Source organism: Podarcis liolepis (assembly GCF_965112155.1).
Source record: "Podarcis liolepis genome assembly, chromosome: 9".
NCBI classification, from domain to species: domain Eukaryota; kingdom Metazoa; phylum Chordata; class Lepidosauria; order Squamata; family Lacertidae; genus Podarcis; species Podarcis liolepis.
The window spans coordinates 6,589,246-6,606,385 of NC_139564.1; the positions used below are offsets into that span (position 1 = coordinate 6,589,246).

The window sequence follows — 17,140 nt, forward strand, 5'->3', positions numbered from 1 at the left end:
TGGGGTTGTTTTGGGATCCTGGCAGAGGGCCTTCTCGGTAGTGGCACCCACCCTGTGGAACGCCCTCCCATCAGATGTCAAAGAGAAAAATAACTACCAGACTTTTAGAAGACATCTGAAGGCAGCCCAGTTTAGGGAAGCTTTTAATGTTTAATAGCTTATTGTATTTTAGTGTTTTGTTGGAAGCCGCCCAGAGTGGCTGGGGAAACCCAGCCAGATGGGCGGGGTATAAATAATAAATTATTATTATTATTGTTATTATTATTATCTCCCTGACAAAATAACACAACCCAGTGGGCCAGAAATGGCGACCCCACTCCCAGCCACAATTTGAAACCTAAGAAGCTTTCAATTGACTGCAAGAGAAGGTTTCTTTCAGGTCTAATAACAATCAAGGAGAGGCATTTTATCCCCTGCTGTTGGTGTGTGTCTCAGCTGGGGGGAGTTAACTCTTTCCTTCCCACTTCTAACACCCCACCTACCCACCCATTGCAGATTGTGTCTCCCCTCAATTAACCTAGGGGCTGGCCTTATTTTGAAGCCAACAGAAGGTCTTTTTTTTAGCCTAATCATTGCAGTGTGTGTGTAAGTGTGTGTAAAACAGAAGGATCTTCCTGGAAATTGCAACTGGTGTTAGAAGGTTAACTCTTGCCTCCCCAGCTATGCTGTACAGGACAGTCATGTCCTACCCCCATCCCCAGTTAAGAGTAAAGGTAAAGGGACCCCTGACCATTAGGTCCAGTCGTGGCCAACTCGGGTTGCAGTGTTCATCTTGCTTTATTAGCTGAGGGAGCCGGCGTACAGCTTCTGGGTCATGTGGCCAGCATGACTAAGCCGCTTCTGGCGAACCAGAGCAGCACACGGAAATGCCGTTTACCTTCCCGCTGGAGCGGTACCTATTTATCTACTTGCACTTTGACGTGCTTTCGAACTGCTAGGTTGGCAGAAGCAGGGACCGAACAACGGGAGCTCACCCCGTTGCAGGGATTTGAACCACCGACCTTCTGATCGGCAAGTCCTAGGCTCTGTGGTTTAACCCACAGCGCCTGTCGCGTATTCCACGCGGCGTTTTCAGCAAAGCATTAAGAGTTCCAGGTTTTTCAGTGCAGTCCTTTTTAATGTGAGTTATATACAGGCATTTACAAATGAAACAGTCCAAACAGAGTACTTACAAACGAATACTCTCCACCACAGCACCACCACACTACAGCACAACCACCAACAACACTGTTAAACAGGCTTTCCTTTTTAAAACAGGTGATAGCCAATTACACTAATCACACTCCTGCTGAGTCACTCTGACCCAGTAGAGTATTGCATCATCCTGTTGAAGCCTGCAGACTTATCCAGTATCCTGCGAATCCCAACACTCCTCCTTAAGTCAAAGGCTTGAGACCCAATAATTCTCTTAAGTCTCGAAATTTAGGAGCATCCAAACATTTTGTATACAAATCTGCCACATTACATTTTGTGTTACAGTGCTGTACCTTTAACACATTTCTTTCCAAAGCATTTTTCACATTTCCGTATCTTATCGCAATATGTTTACTCTTGCTCTTAAAGTTCTGTTGGTTGGCAAGCTGTTGTGCAGCCATGTTGTCACTTAGCACAGTGATTGGCATTTTAGAAGGTATTCCAAGCTCTTTTGTTAGGCAAGCAAACCACTCTACTTGTGATACACATTCGCTTATGGCTGAGTACTCTGCTTCACAAGTACTTGTGGCAACAAATGTTTGTTTCTGGGATTTCCACTGAACCAGGGCATTTCCAATATATATGGCATAGCCAGTGGTAGACTTTCCATTTTCTCTGTCTCCCCAGCTGGCATCAGCGTATGCATACACTTGCTGATCATGTCCTGTATCCAGCACCAGTTTGTAATCTTTTGTGCCTTTCAGATACCTTAGGATTCTTTTAAGTGCTACCCAATCTCTCTGAGCCGGGTCTGCACTTCTTTGGCTTAACATGTGCACTGCCAATGTTATGTCGGGTCTTGTCCAACAACTTAAATATAACAGAGAACCCAACAGAGAATGAAACGCTGTTGCATTCTCACATTTTTGCCCTTCTGGTTCATTTTTGTACTGGGTAGTTATGGGAGTGTCAACCTCATTTGCCCTCTCCATTCTATATGTCTTCAGTAACTTTTCGATTTTTTCCTTCTGACTCAGAGAGTAAACGCCCTCTTCATTTCTCTGAACCTCTACTCCTAAGTAATTCTGAATCTCTCCCAAATACTTCAGCTTGTATTTGTTACCTAGGCTGTTTATAAACCAAGACACTTGCTTTTGTGCAGTTGTTATTAGACAGATATCATCAACATACAAAAGTAAATAACAAACACTTCCTTGCACCATTGCTGAATATAAACAGGAATCAGCCAGGCTTTGTTTGAATCCCATCTTTTTCAAAGTTGTGTCTATGCATTCATGCCATAGACGTGCACTTTGGTGTAAACCGTATAGTGCCCTTTGCAGTTTTAACACCATGCTGTCTTTTTCCAGCTCATAACCTGGTATTTGCTGTAAATATACCTCGGCGTCAATAGGAGCATTTAAATATGCTGAGGCAACATCAAAATGATTAACTTTTAACCCTCTCAGACTTGCCATTGCTAAAACTGATTTTACTGTTTCAGCCTTTGCTGTTGGGGCAAACACTTCATCATAATGTATCATTTTCCTCTGTGTAAAGCCCCGTGCAACCAACCTGGCTTTCCTCTGACAACTACCATCAGCCAGCTTTTTCACTTTAAAAACCCACTTACAACTTATGGGCTTTTTACCTTCAGGCAATTCTGTAGGTACAAACACATTGTTGTTTAGCAGAGAGTTATACTCTGCCTGCATTGCCTTTAACCACGCCTCTTTCTCTAGAGTAGGTAACTCTTGCACTTCTTCAAAGTTTTCTGGCTCAGTTACACAAACCTGGTTTATGGTGGCTGGGAACCCATAACGGTCTGGAGGTTGACCTTTATTACTTCTTGCAGACCTCCTTGGTTCATTAATCTCACCCCCTGGGCTACCTTCAGGACTGCTTTTGGGGTGGATTGACTCTGGAGATCTACCTCCTCCTGTCCCTGTTGCACTTTCTTCTCTCCCCTGCTCCATGCTAGCAGCTGGAGAAAAATGCTCAACCTTTACTTCCTCCCTTTCAGTTTCTCTGGGAGAGCTGCCAATTCTTAGCTTTGTTTCAACTGCCTTATCAGGTATGCTCGGCAGTAAAACTTTTTCTGGCAGCAGGTTTGCATGTATCTTGGGCCAATTTCTTTGCTCATTAAAGCTGGCTGATCTACTATAACTCAAAAGGTTTTTATCATCTTCAAACCTGTAGGCTTTCGTACCACTTTCATACCCAAGAAATAGCAACTGCTGTGCCCTTTTCCCACCTTTTCTCCGGTTTTTCACAGGTATGTCAACCCATGCCTTTGTCCCAAAGATTCTTAAATGTTGCAAACTGGGACTTTTGTTATAGAGAATTTTATAGGGTATGTCATCTAGTACCCTTGACCACAAGCGATTCCCAATATAATTCGCGGTCTTAATACTTTCAGCCCAGTACTTAATTGGAAGATTTGCATCTGCTAACAATGCTTTCATTTGTGTCTGCAAGACACCTCCTCTACGCTCTGCTACTCCGTTCTCCTGAGGCGTGGCCACATTGGTAAGCCTATGTTTAATCCCTTGGGAACGCAACCAGTTTCTTAGGGAGCTTGCCATAAACTCCCCTCCCCTGTCTGATTGAATAGAGGACACCTTTTCACCAAGTTGCCTTTCTACCCTTCTTACCCAGAACTTCAAAGTTTGGGCAACGTCAGACTTTTGCTTTAATGGATAGACCCAGCCAAATCTAGAAAAATCATCCACTAGGATCAAACAATACTTGTTGTGGGAGACACTAGGTGGAAAAGGACCAGTTACATCAGCATGAATCAACTCCAGTGGTTTTTTTTGGTTTCTCTCTGGCTTGCTCTTGCTACTGGGCAAGCCCTGCTTTTAACCTCCTTGCAGATATTGCAGTCTAAGTAATTATCACAACTTTTTATGTTTTTCATCCCCCCACACAACTCCAATGTTTTGTTTAGCACCTTATAGCTAGCATGTGCCAGACGCCTGTGCAGGAGATGAATACACATATCATGGGTCGGGACATTTTGCACATTTGCAACCTTAGATTCACACTGCAGTACATACATATTAGTTCTAAGGCTAGCATTTGCCAACACTGCCCCATTTTGCTTTATCTGGCACTGGTCTCCCACAAAATTTACTTCAAAGCCTGCTTTTGCCAAGTCAGGAATGCTCAGGAGATTGTTTTGCAGACTAGGCACACACAACACATTCCTGAATGTGTGTCCCAGCTGTGGGAACACAACCTCCCCCTCACAAACCACATTAGCTTTCTGGCCCGTAGCAAGACTTACATGTTTTTTGTTTGAAGCCCTAGCATCAGTTAGCAATCCTTTTCTTTTACAAAAGGTTTGAGAAGCTCCACTGTCCAGAACCCACAGCTCCTCATTTTCTTGACCATCTGCAGACACCCAAGCGGTAGACTCCCTCTGCTGCCACTTGTGCTTCCGCTGTTTTTGTTGCTTTCTCGGGCAGTCCCGCAGCAGATGTCCACTGGACTTGCAGCAAAAACACCTTTTTACTTTGTTGACCACCGGCTGGTCTGCAGCAGCTCCTCCTGGCTGTTTCTCCGGCTCCCGACACCTCTGCTCTTCCCGGCTGTTGTTCCCTCTGGGATGCTCCAACAGCTGGGCTGAGGTCATCTTTCGCTCGGCACGCCTGTCCTCCTCTGCATACAACCGTCCGGTCACGTATTCCAGAGTCAGCTTATCAGTCTCTACAGACTCGAGGGAGTTGACCAGCATATCATAGCTGTCATCAAGGGAACTCAAGACTATAAAGACTTTGTCCTCTTCCCCCACAGGCCTCCCTCTTAAGGCTAGCTCCTGGAAACAGCCTGTTAGGAATTTTAGGTGGTTTACCAGGGAGTCCCCCGGTTTCTTCCGACACCGGTACAGTCTCCTGGTCAGTGTTATCAGTGAGCCAGCTGTCTCTCGCACATGGACAGCCTTGAGCGCATTCCATGCCTCACTTGCCGTCACCTTATCAGCTACATAGACTAGCTGGCTGTCGTCCACTCCAAGGATGATCGTAGCCAAAGCTTTCTCATCCTTCTCATCCTCCTCAGGGGGCTGCGGTGGCTCTTCCACCACTTTCCACAGGCCCTCACGCTTGAGGAAGTGTTGCATGCGGACCGACCAGGTGCTGTAGTTCGTGGCTGTCAGCTTCTCCAGCAACACGCCAATTCGGGACTGCTCCATCCCTGCAGCTCACCTCCAGCACTCACGGCTAGATAACTGCCACCTGTACTCTTGCGCAGCGGAAGCGTGCTGGGCCCATAACCCTGTCGCGTATTCCACGCGGCGTTTTCAGCAAAGCATTAAGAGTTCCAGGTTTTTCAGTGCAGTCCTTTTTAATGTGAGTTATATACAGGCATTTACAAATGAAACAGTCCAAACAGAGTACTTACAAACGAATACTCTCCACCACAGCACCACCACACTACAGCACAACCACCAACAACACTGTTAAACAGGCTTTCCTTTTTAAAACAGGTGATAGCCAATTACACTAATCACACTCCTGCTGAGTCACTCTGACCCAGTAGAGTATTGCATCATCCTGTTGAAGCCTGCAGACTTATCCAGTATCCTGCGAATCCCAACAGCGCCACCCGTGTCCCACTCCAGTTAAGAGTGGACGAGAGCAAAAACACCTTTTTCCAGGCCTAATTCACTTCTTCCTCCCTACTTAATTGTCATTTTGCGTGCGGGGAGGGAAAACACGGGTGTGTGGTTGTGCATGTGTGCACTGCTGCAGTTTGTGTGGTGTGCACAACAGATTCCCCAGCTTGCAATTGTTGTTGTTGTTGTTGTTTTTAATAAGTTTTTATTTAAGCTTTTCCCTGTTGCAAAACAAACATATAAACAGAGAAAGGTCTCCAGCCTGCAGTTGTTCGTACAGGCAGTCTCCAGCCTGCAGTTGTTCGTACAGGCACAAGAAAGTCTGGTGACCCTAGCAATCCGTCATGACCCACTTGGGACTGTTGCTCTTAAGTTTGTCTCCGCTGGCCTGGTGGGTTTCTCTTTCGGATCCTCCTTTGGCCAGCCACAGTTCCAGCCCCCACCTGACACCCCCCCTGTCCAAGTTTCAGGGTTTTCTAAGGTCCTGTTTCTTGACTCGTGCAAATCTGCTTTACTGTGCTTTGTCTCATTTTATCCTCTCCGGGTCCTCGAGAAAGTGGATTAGGTAGAGAGGTTGAGACGTGCATGAGGCCACCTAGGGAGAGGCAGTTCATGAGATCCGTCACTCATAAATTGGCACTTTGCTGCCTGTGCATGTGAAAGGGGGAAAGGATCATTTGGAATCACACCAAATAGTGTGATAGCTCTCTCTCCACAGCTGAAGGCAGCGTTGCTTCTGAACACTAGTGCCTGAAAGTTACAGGAGACAGGGAGGGCCACTCTTTTTATACACACACAAACACATATATAAATTTTTTAGCATATCATTTTCAACAATTATTAAACATGCTTTTATATCTTATACAATTTTTTTTTACTTCCATCAATCACGTCTGAAAATTCTCCAATCTTCCCCACTTAATTTACATTTCTTACTTTCACTATTACATTTAAGTATCATAACTAATGTCTCTCTTCTTTATCCTCTTTGCAATATTTCATATATTCCTCCTTACAAAACTTCTTGTAGTCCTACTAGCATAATTTGTTGATTACAGTTGCTTTTCAAATAGTTCGTATATTTCTTCCAATCTTCTGTGAATCTCTGGTCCCGCAGGTTTCAAATCCTTGCTGTCATCTTATCCAATTCTGCGTAGTCCATTAGTTTCGTCCGCCATTCTTCTTTTGTTGGTAATTCTTTTGCTTCCATTTCTGGGCCAACAATACTCTTGCTGCTGTTGCTGCGTATAAAAACAGTTTAATGTCCTGTCTATTAATGCCCTCACTTATAATACCAAGTAAAAATGCTTCTGGGTTAAAAAAAAGTATTATTTCAACATCTTTTTCATCTCATTATATATCATTTCCCAGAAGTTTTTTACTTTCTTATATTCCCACCACATATGATAAAATGATCCTTCTTTTTCTTCACGTTTCCAACATTTATTACTTGTCTTATACATTTTAGCTAATTTCACAGGTGTAATATACCATCTATACATCATTTTCATCATATTCTCTTTTCAAAGCATTACATGCTGTAAATTTTATTCTTTCTTTCCACAACCTCTCCCATTCTTTTAGCTGTATATTATATCCCAAATCTTTGGCCCGGTGTATCATAGCCGATTTCACATCAATCTAGAAGCCTTTTAAAAGAAGATAACACATACAGTGGTACCTTGGGTTAAGTACTTAATTCGTTCCAGAGGTCCGTTCTTAACCTGAAACTGTTCTTAACCTGAAGCACCACTTTAGCCTATGGGGCCTCCTGCTGCCGCCGGAGCACGATTTCTGTTCTCATCCTGAAGCAAAGTTCTTAACCCGAGGTACTATTTCTGGCTTAGCGGAGTCTGTAACCTGAAGCGTATGTAACCTGAAGCGTATGTAACCCGAGGTACCACTGTATTCATGGAGGAGAGGGCTAGCCATGGCTACTAGTCATAATGGTACTGCTTCTCTCTCCATCTCCACAGTTCAGTGCTTCTGAATCCAAGTCACTGGAAACCACAGGAGGAGAGAGTGCTGCTCTTGTGTTCAAGAGCAGCTGGTTTCCCAAAGGCACATTGTTGGCCACTCTGAGAACAGGATGCTGGACTAGATGGGCCACTGGCCTGATCCTGCAGGCTCTCCTTACGTTCTTGCCGGAAGCCAAGAGTGGTAGCTTGCCCCTGTGCATCCATCACACATTTGGCAAAGGGAGGCGGCTCAGTGGGCGGGCATTTGCTTTGAACGCCGAAGGCACCAGGTTCCGTCTCCTGGTGGAGACCCCTGCCTGAAACGCTAAGAGCTGCTGCCAATCAGCGTTGACCATGCTCAGCTAGATAAACCAATGGGCTTACTCAGTATTAAGCCTGCTTCCTGCGTTCCCTGGTGTGGGAGGTGCAGCTTTCCAAATAGATAAGCACCAACATGTGGCTGCACTGAACTGAGCCTTGGCCACAAGACGTGAGTGGAGAGTCAGACCTGGGTTTCCTGCTTTGTAATAATAATAATAATAATAATAATAATAATAATAATAATAATATATATTTATACCCCACCCATCGGGCTGGGTTTCCCCAGCTACTCTGGGCGGCTTCCAACTGAATATTAAAAACAATACAGCGTCAGACATTTAAAACCTCCCTAAACAGGGCTGCCTTCCGATGTCTTCTAAAAGTCTGGCAGTTGTTTTTCTCTTTGACATCTGGCAGGAGGGCGTTCCACAGGGCGGGTGCTACTGCCAAGAAGGTCCTCTGCCTGGTTCCCGGTAACCTCACTTCTCGCAGCGAGGGAACCGCCAGAAGGCCCTCAGCGCTGGACCTCAGTGTCTGGGCTGAACGATGGGGGTGGAGACGCTCCTTCAGGCATACAGGACCGAGGCCGTTTAGGGCTTTAAAGGTCAGCACCAACACCTTGAATTGTGCTCAGAAATGTATTTAAAATAACATGAAGAGGTCAAGCCCTGTACCGTGAGCCAGACTTGATATCTGTCCTTTTCACTTGACGGTTTCTCATATATGTGTGTGTTGGGTCCCACGTTGGGCAAAAGATTCCTGCATTGACCCTCGTGGTCCCTTCCAGCTCTACAGTTCTGTGTTCCACAGTCCTATGTGTGTTTACTCGGAAGGAAGCCCCTCTGTACTGTTCTGTGCTGCTGCCTCCCATGTAAGTTTGCCAAGGGCTCCAGCGTTAGAGGTTTCCAGCACTGAGCCTGCCTGCGAAAAGCTATGGGGGCTACTTTGGAGATGTATTAGTTAGATCCTCTTAGAACATTCCTAGCGCCACTCAAAATGCAGGGAATTAGGGTCATGCAGCTGACTTAAGCTCTCCCCCTCCTCCCTCCTCTTGGGGTTCTTCAGCAATTGGTTCAGATAAGTGTTTGAAGTTTTAAAAAGTAGGCCCTTTTTGTACAAAGGAAAAGGGAAGGGCAGTCGAAAACAGGCTGTGGCTAATTGTGCCTCTGCCCAGTTACTTAATGTATTTTAATGTGGTTTTGCTCTCCTTGTGAACGTGCAATCTTCTTACGGCCAGCGAGCGGCTTATGCAAGCTGCCTGGTGTTCTGCTGAAGCCAAGGGTTGCAGCGACTTTGATGTCTTCGTGTAAGCCAGGGGTTCTGATCTCCCCAAAGCAAGAGGGGTGGTCCCTGGTGAAATCCCCCAGTTCCATTTAATGCAACAGGAGGAGGAAGCTGGGTGCCCCCTTAACTTTTAGCAAGCCTCTGTAGTTGGAAACACCAGGCCCTTGATCATGTTTCTGTAGCTACGTGATCAAGGTCACATCACCCGCCTTGGCTGATTAGTTCCCCCGAATTACTGGCCATCAAAGGTTGTTTTTCTCTCTCTGCTTACCATGCATGTTGACACAGAGCTTATTATCCATGTTCCGGTGGCTAGTTTCATGTGGAGAGCGAATCGGGATGGCAAGAACTCTGTCTGTGGAAAATGCTCAGAATGTTTAGAATTGCAACACTGTTTGAGGCTAAAATGGCCCAGTCTGGGCTGCGTTGCTGCTTTTAAAAGATTGCATTTGCTTCTGCAGCCCAGATAGCCTGGCGGATAGCTCGTTATAGGGTGGGATGGAGCTTCTACGATGTCAGTTTGGTGATTAAATATGTGAAACTCTTTTGAGTTTCTTCTGGCGGTTCCCTCCCTGCGAGAAGCGAAGTTGCAGGCAGAGGGCCTTCTCGGTAGTGGTGCCCGCCCTGTGGAATGCCCTCCCATCAGATGTCAAGGAAATAAACAACTATCTGACTTTTAGAAGACATTTGAAGGCAGCCCTGTTTAGGGAAGTTTTTAATGTTTGATACTTTACTATGTTTTATATATGCTGAAAGCCGCCCAGAGTGGCTGGGGAAACCCAGCCAGATGGGCAGGGTATAAAGAAAACAACAACAGTCAAGGAAGCACTATATAGATGCAAAGTATTTTGTATAATTAGTATTTATGTTATAAGGTAAATGTGCAGTTTCCCCTGGGTTTCCTCTAAATCCCAGGCAAATAGTTTATACAGTTGTACCTTGGAAGTTGAACGGAATCCATTCTGGAAGTTCGTTCGACTTCCAAAGCATTCGGAAACCAGGGCTTTGACTTGCAAGGCATTCGACTTCCAGGGTACGACTGTATCTACACGAGCAAAAGCAGGCATTCATCAGTTGGACTTACGTTTAATACTGTTTTTAGTGTCTGGTTTGCTCTAAGGTAGCTGTGGAACGCACAACACATCTGACGCATTGCATTCCTTGCTAATGTAGCTGTTTTAGAATGTTGTGTTAATATATTTCTAGCTGCAAACATGGAAAATATTTGTATGTCCATAGCTAGTAGATTCTTCTGGTAACCTATAAGCATATTTAATACTCTTGTCCCATAATGAAAGAAACTTTTCCAGCAACCATTTCCTGAAACAGCTGTGCTGGTTTGCATTCCCACCACGTCTGGACGTATGGTGTTGTTAACCCCCTTTGTGTGTCCCCTCTCCCTGTCTCGAGACAGGTCTATAACCTGACTCAGGAGTTCTTCCAGAGTGGTAAACCAGTCAATGCCGAGAGCAAGAACAGCGTGGGCGTCTTCACGCGAGATGTCGTGCGCAAGCGCATCAAAGCCGATCCGGACGACTCGGAGACGATCAGGAGGCTGAAGCTTGCCATGATCCAGCAATACCTTAAGGTATGGACAGCGATGGCGGGAGTTTGCTTGAGACGTTGCAGCACCATATAGCATAGGCTGGCAATAGCAAGTTGGCACGTGGCTGAGATTTTCAACACTCCATTTGTGGAATTCTCTGCCCGGGGCAGTTTGACTGGTGCCTTCATTATACACCTTTAGGTGCCAGGTGAAAATGTTCCTCTTTAACCAGGCCTTCATTGCCCTTTTAAAATCTATTGTTGGGCAGAGGAGTTACTAGGTTGCCCTTGTCTTTATTCCTGTTACGAATTTTGTGTTTTTTCCTGTTGTGATTTTCTGTTGTAAGCCGCACTAGGAGAAGAACAGCCCCCATCTGAAAGCCCTTCTTCTTTGCCCGCTTTTCCCTAGGTGGAGAGTTGTGAGAGCAGCTCCCACAGCATGGACGAGGTGTCGCTCAGCGAATTCGGGGAGTGGACCGAAATCCCCGGGGCCCACCACATCATCCCGTGCGGCTTCATGAAGATCGTGGAGATCCTCTCCCGCGCCATCCCGGAGTCGGTCATCCAGCTGAACAAGCCGGTCAAGTGCATCCACTGGAACCAGTCGGTCAGCAAGGAGATCGAGGGGGTGGCCGACCACAACAGCGACCGCACGGGGGAGCGGGACGTGGGCTACCACGTCTGCGTGGAGTGCGAGGACTGCGAGTTCATCCTGGCCGACCACGTCATCGTAACGGTGTCCTTAGGGGTGCTGAAGAAGCACCACGAGAACATGTTCCACCCCCGGCTGCCCGAGGAGAAGGTGATGGCTATCCAGAAGCTGGGCATCAGCACCACGGACAAGATCTTCCTGGAGTTCGAGGAGCCCTTCTGGAGCCCCGAGTGCAACAGCATCCAGTTCGTGTGGGAGGACGAGGCCGAGGCAGAGAGCCTCACCTACCCCGAGGGGATGTGGTACAAGAAGATCTGCAGCTTCGACGTCCTCTACCCGCCTGAGCGCTACGGCCACGTGCTGAGCGGCTGGATCTGCGGGGAGGAGGCCCTGATCATGGAGAAATGTGACGATGAAACCGTAGCAGAGACTTGCACTGAGATGCTGCGTAAATTTACAGGTCTGCGGCTGCCCCCACTGCCTTTGCGTTTGGGTCCGGAGAGCGGAAAGGTCTGGGCCAGGTGGGGTGGGAGGTAACGCATTTAGAGCTGTCATGACTTTCCCAGAGCATCATGGGAAGTGTAGTTTACTAAGGATGCTGAGGATTGCAGCTCTGTGAGGGTTCTCCCAGCAACTCTTAGCATCCTTCACGAACCACAGCTCCCAGGGTTCTTTGTGGGGAGCCATGATTATTGAAGTGGCACGGGACTGCTTTAAAGGTCTGGTGCGGATGCGACCATGGTAAAATAAGGATATGGGTTAATGTGTCATGCTCAGATTTTAGCTTTTCTACACACTTAATGGGTTGCCTTAGGCAAACATACGTCTCCGCCTCAGTTCACCATGCTTCATTAAAGGGGTGGTACTAATTGCAGGTGTGCAAAGCTCTGCAATTGAGTTCTGACTTTGTTCATCATTATTGATCTTCTCATTACTTAGGACTCTTGGTAAATTTCAGAGGACCCTGGTGCGCAGCTTGGAAAATGCTGCCATGGCTCCTCCTGGGAAAATTATCCCATGAACTTCGCCTGCGGACAGGGTCAGAGCTAGACTCTGTCATCTTTTCCATTCGTGATCACTTGTGCTTGGTGCCCCTTTCATCCCAGAAACTATTTATCTAGGGGGACTTTGATTTCCCCCACACGTTAGCATAATGGATTATTTGGATTTGCTGTCCAAACACCCCAGACTTCAGGCAGGCTACGAGCCATTGACAACTGCGGCTCTTTGTAAACCTGATTAAAGTGGTGCCTTGTTCAAAACAACTTAGTTTCTTGTACACGGCCTTTGTCGGCTAAGCCCTCGGATGTTAGCTGCCTGGATTTTAGGGGAGCCAGAAGCTTTCAAGTTCACAGGATTGCTGTATCTTCTGGCTGCTGCCCAACCATTCAGGTGCTCGCAGGTGCAACTGTGTTCCTGAGGATGATTTTAGCCGTGCTAAAATCTCAGCTCTCCTTTTGATCTTTCCACGTTGCTGGTCTTCTGTGATAGTACTCAGACGGCTTCAGCACTGGAATTGAGCCACACCTTTGGTCTGAGGTCAATAATCAGTTGCCACAAATGCAGTTGCCAGCAGGCCACCCATCTTGGAGTGTGGTGATCTCCTGTTCCATTGCAGAGTGGGGCTCATCTGAGGAAAAGGCTGTAGTTCAGAGATAGAACATCTGCTTTGCAACATCCAGGTTCAGTCGCCAGCACCTCCTAGCAGGACTGTGAATGTCTCCTACCTGGAAACCTGGACAGCCGCTGGTCTGACCTGATAGAATGCAGTTTCCTATACAGTGGTACCTTGGGTTAAGTACTTAATTTGTTCTGGAGGTCCGTTCTTAACCTGAAACTGTTCTTAACCTGAAGCACCACTTTAGCTAATGGGGCCTCCCGCTGCTGCCGAGCCGCTGGAGTACAATTTCTGTTCTCATCCTGAAGCAAAGTTCTTAACCCGAGGTACTATTTCTGGGTTAGTGGAGTCTGTAACCTGAAGCGTCTGTAACCTGAAGCTTCTGTAACCCGAGGTACTACTGTATTCCTTTCTGGAGCTGGAATAAAACTTAAATAGTCATATAAACAATAGATTAATCTCACATTAATCAACGGACAATAAAATTAAACAGTGCACTGATAATTCACAATAAAGTCTAAGCATAACACTTTGCTGCTGCAAACACAGCGAAAACAACCCGAGAGTTGAAAACTCAACTTGATTGGCGTAAGGGGTGAGTGCCTCAGGTTGTCTTTGTCGGTGAGAAAGATCATCGTGTCTCACTGGTCAGCTACTGCCAGTCTTAAGATCTGCAGTCCCCGGTCCAATAAGTGCTGACCTGCCACTGTCTGCCTGCTTCAATGGGTGTATGGAGCTCAGTGTATCACTTGACAAGAGAACTGAATTTCTGCACCAGCCAAAAAAGAACCCAAAAGTTTGACTTCACCCCCAAAGGTGCACCTATCCGTTGTCTCCTGAGATAGACGGATGATAAAAATACAAGAACATAATCAAGGTGGCACCTTTGAAACTAAGTCTTGACCCCAAGAAAAACCCTGAAACAGTACCCCATCTCAGGAGATGGCAGAGAATGCACCTGCTACAGTCCAGTCCCTCAATACTCCAACCCAAGATAAAAACTCATACAGTCATACCTCGAGTTGAAGTCGCTTTGGGATAAGTATTTTCAGGTTGCGTGCTGCGGCGACCCGGAAGTAACGGAGTGTGTTACTTCCAGGTTTCGCCGCTCGCGCATGCACAGACGGTCAAAATGACATCACGTGCATGCGTGGAAGCGGCAAATCGCGACCCACACAGACGCGGGTTGCGTTCGCTTCTGGATGCGAATGGGACTCCGGAACGGATCCCATTCGCATCCAGAGGTACCACTGTACTAGAAACATGGATTGCAGTACACTGATTTCCTCCAGAACATGACTCTTTCAATTAATCCATCCAATGTTTATCTGAACCACCAGGAGTGACTGTCAGTGAAGTGTGTGCATATTTTCACAGGGCCATGCCATATATATCTGGTTAGCTGAACTTGGATTATTTTTCCAGGCCTCTTCCCCTGACGACTTTGCGCCTTCTCTTTCGGTCTAGGGAATCCGGACATTCCGAAACCTCGGCGGATCTTGCGATCCTCGTGGGGCAGCAATCCTTACTTCCGCGGCTCCTATTCCTACACTCAAGTTGGGTCTAGCGGAGCGGACGTGGAGAAACTCGCAAAGCCACTGCCTTATACCGAGAGCTCCAAGACGGTTGTAAGTATTATCCCGGAAACGAACCCCTTGAAAGTACGCTCATTTGAAAAACGGGCTGTTGGGTAGGAAAAAATCCGCAACGAATTATTAAAACTGGGAAGAGTGCAATTTTTTTTTTTTGTCTGGGGTGCAGTAGAAAGGACTAAGGGCAAACGGTCACTTTCTGTCCTATTGCCAATGTTAAACAAATTAATCGACTTAAAAGCCTTTCTAGTTAGCATTTAAAACAGCTTGAGAATTGTAGGCCGGATCCTCCAGTCCCTAAATCTTAGCCCCAAAGAACATGCAAGGGCGATTGCAGGATCCAAGCTATGCGTTGGTCGATGGAACCACTGGGCTAAGCTGTCTTCATAGCATTTATTTAAGATAGTATTTTTATGCTGCCATTTTGTAAACTATCAGGGCAGTGTGTAGTAGTAGTAGTAGTAGTAGTAGTAATTAAGGTTTAATAAGTTCACTCTTTATATTTGGACAACTTTTCTGCTGTACTTTCTTGGAAGGAGAAAAATAATCATTTCCTTAATAACAATTTAAACAATTCATTTAACTATGTATCCATGTTTGTTAACTGATGTGGTTAAACAATTTAAAAACAAAACAAAACTCTGACTGAGTTTTAGCACAGATGCAGAACTTAAAACAAATCCTTATTTCCTGATGAATGGCCTTTGGACTATAATGTAACTTAAATAGAAAACATCTTTAGAAAGATTTTTCCTCCAAAAGCATTTTATTTTAAAAATCCAATTTAAATTAAAAAAGAAAATCTTTGGTTTTATCCACCCTGATTTCCTATGCAGCTTTTTTACACGTTTTACGCAAATTTTGACTTCCCATGTCATGTTACAGCGGTTTTTTTTGCACCCCTCGTTTTTGGAATTTGAAAAGTTCAACACACCCCACTCAGGCAGTAGTATCCTTTGCCCAAGGTGTTCAGGTCTCTCCCCCCCCAAAAAAACCCCCCACCATGCGTTCACGGAACATGGTGCGTTTGTGTTTGTGTGTGTGTCTGCAAAGGGCTGTTGTCTTTCAAGACGCCTTTGGCTCTGCACATCTCATGAAAGCCCTTTATTGCATGAATGGAGAAGCGCCAGCATCCATGCAGTTCCGTGTGTGTTCTTGCCTGCGTCCAGTCCTTGCCTCCCCCTGACATTTTTATCTCTCCAAATATCTTTCCCTGACGTTTGTTCTCTCCCCCTGTCCCCAACCTCTCCCCTCCCTCCCTGGATCTCCAGCCTATGCAGGTGATGTTTTCGGGCGAGGCCACCCACAGGAAGTATTATTCCACTACCCATGGTGCTTTGCTTTCTGGCCAGAGGGAGGCAAACCACCTCCTTGAAATGTACCAAGACCTCTTGCAATGCAGAAGCTGAGAGGGGCCTGAACCACTAACTCGTGATTCCTTTTACGGTTGTGTGTTTAAAGAAGTCTTTCTTTCTTTTTTCCTTTTCTAAAAAAACAAACGAATTAAAAAAACAACACATTTTTATCTTTTTATATCTATATATCTCTATAAAAGTCTTAATTATTTTGACCCGTAGTTGACTGATGGTAGTTTATTTCCATGTACTGTATCTGTCAACAGGAAAAGGTTGCTCTTCCTGTCTGAGTGAAAGCTATCTCTCTTTTTCTTTTCTTTTCTTTTGGTGTAATTTTGATTTCTGATTGCACATCTGGTGCTTCTCTCCCCCCTGCCCCTCTTCCCCAGGTCCCTGGTATTGTAAGTGCCTTCTATATTTCAATAAATGTTGTCATAACCACTGTGCTCTTGTGTGGCTCCATTTCAGCGGGGCTTGTCCAAGACTAGATCACACTCATCAGCGTTTTTCTAGGTCAAAGCATAGCAACCAAAGGAGGAGGGCAACCAAAATGGTCAAAGGCCTGGAAACGATGCCTTATGAGGAACGGCTAAGGGAGCTGGGCATGTTTAGCCTGGAGAAGAGGAGGTTAAGGGGTGATATGATAGCCATGTTCAAATATATAAAAGGATGTCACATAGAGGAGGGAGAAAGGTTGTTTTCTGCTGCTCCAGAGAAGCGGACACGGAGCAATGGATCCAAACTACAAGAAAGAAGATTCCACCTAAACATTAGGAAGAACTTCCTGACAGTAAGAGCTGTTCGACAGTGGAATTTGCTGCCCAGGAGTGTGGTGGAGTCTCCTACTTTGGAGGTCTTTAAGCAGAGGCTTGACAACCATATGTCAGGAGTGCTCTGATGGTGTTTCCTGCTTGGCAGGGGGTTGGACTCGATGGCCCTTGTGGTCTCTTCCAACTCTATGATTCTATGATTCTATGATTCAGTGGCGTCCTCCGTGGTGATCCTGTGGTTCATTGCTTTCTTTGCCGAATTTGGTTTTGCAAGTTCAGCCTTGCAGTTGCTG

At 46.0% G+C, this 17,140-nt stretch overlaps 1 protein-coding gene across 4 annotated transcripts in view; it reads left to right on the top strand.

Annotated features, from left to right (window-relative positions):
• SMOX (spermine oxidase) overlaps positions 1–16,519 on the top strand; it is a 58,866-nt gene extending 42,347 nt beyond the window's left edge. For 2 of the 4 annotated variants that reach the window (XM_083458821.1, XM_083458822.1), the window contains exons 4-7: positions 10,730–10,903; positions 11,270–11,972; positions 14,598–14,758; positions 15,994–16,519. In XM_083458821.1, coding sequence (XP_083314947.1) covers positions 10,730–10,903; positions 11,270–11,972; positions 14,598–14,758; positions 15,994–16,131 — 1,176 coding nt within the window. In that variant the 3' untranslated portion in view covers positions 16,132–16,519. Of the gene's footprint in view, positions 1–10,725; positions 10,904–11,269; positions 11,973–14,597; positions 14,759–15,993 lie in introns of all 4 variants that reach the window. The other 2 variants (XM_083458823.1, XM_083458824.1) reach the window with 2 other exon arrangements.
• Positions 16,520–17,140: the final 621 nt, after the last annotated feature.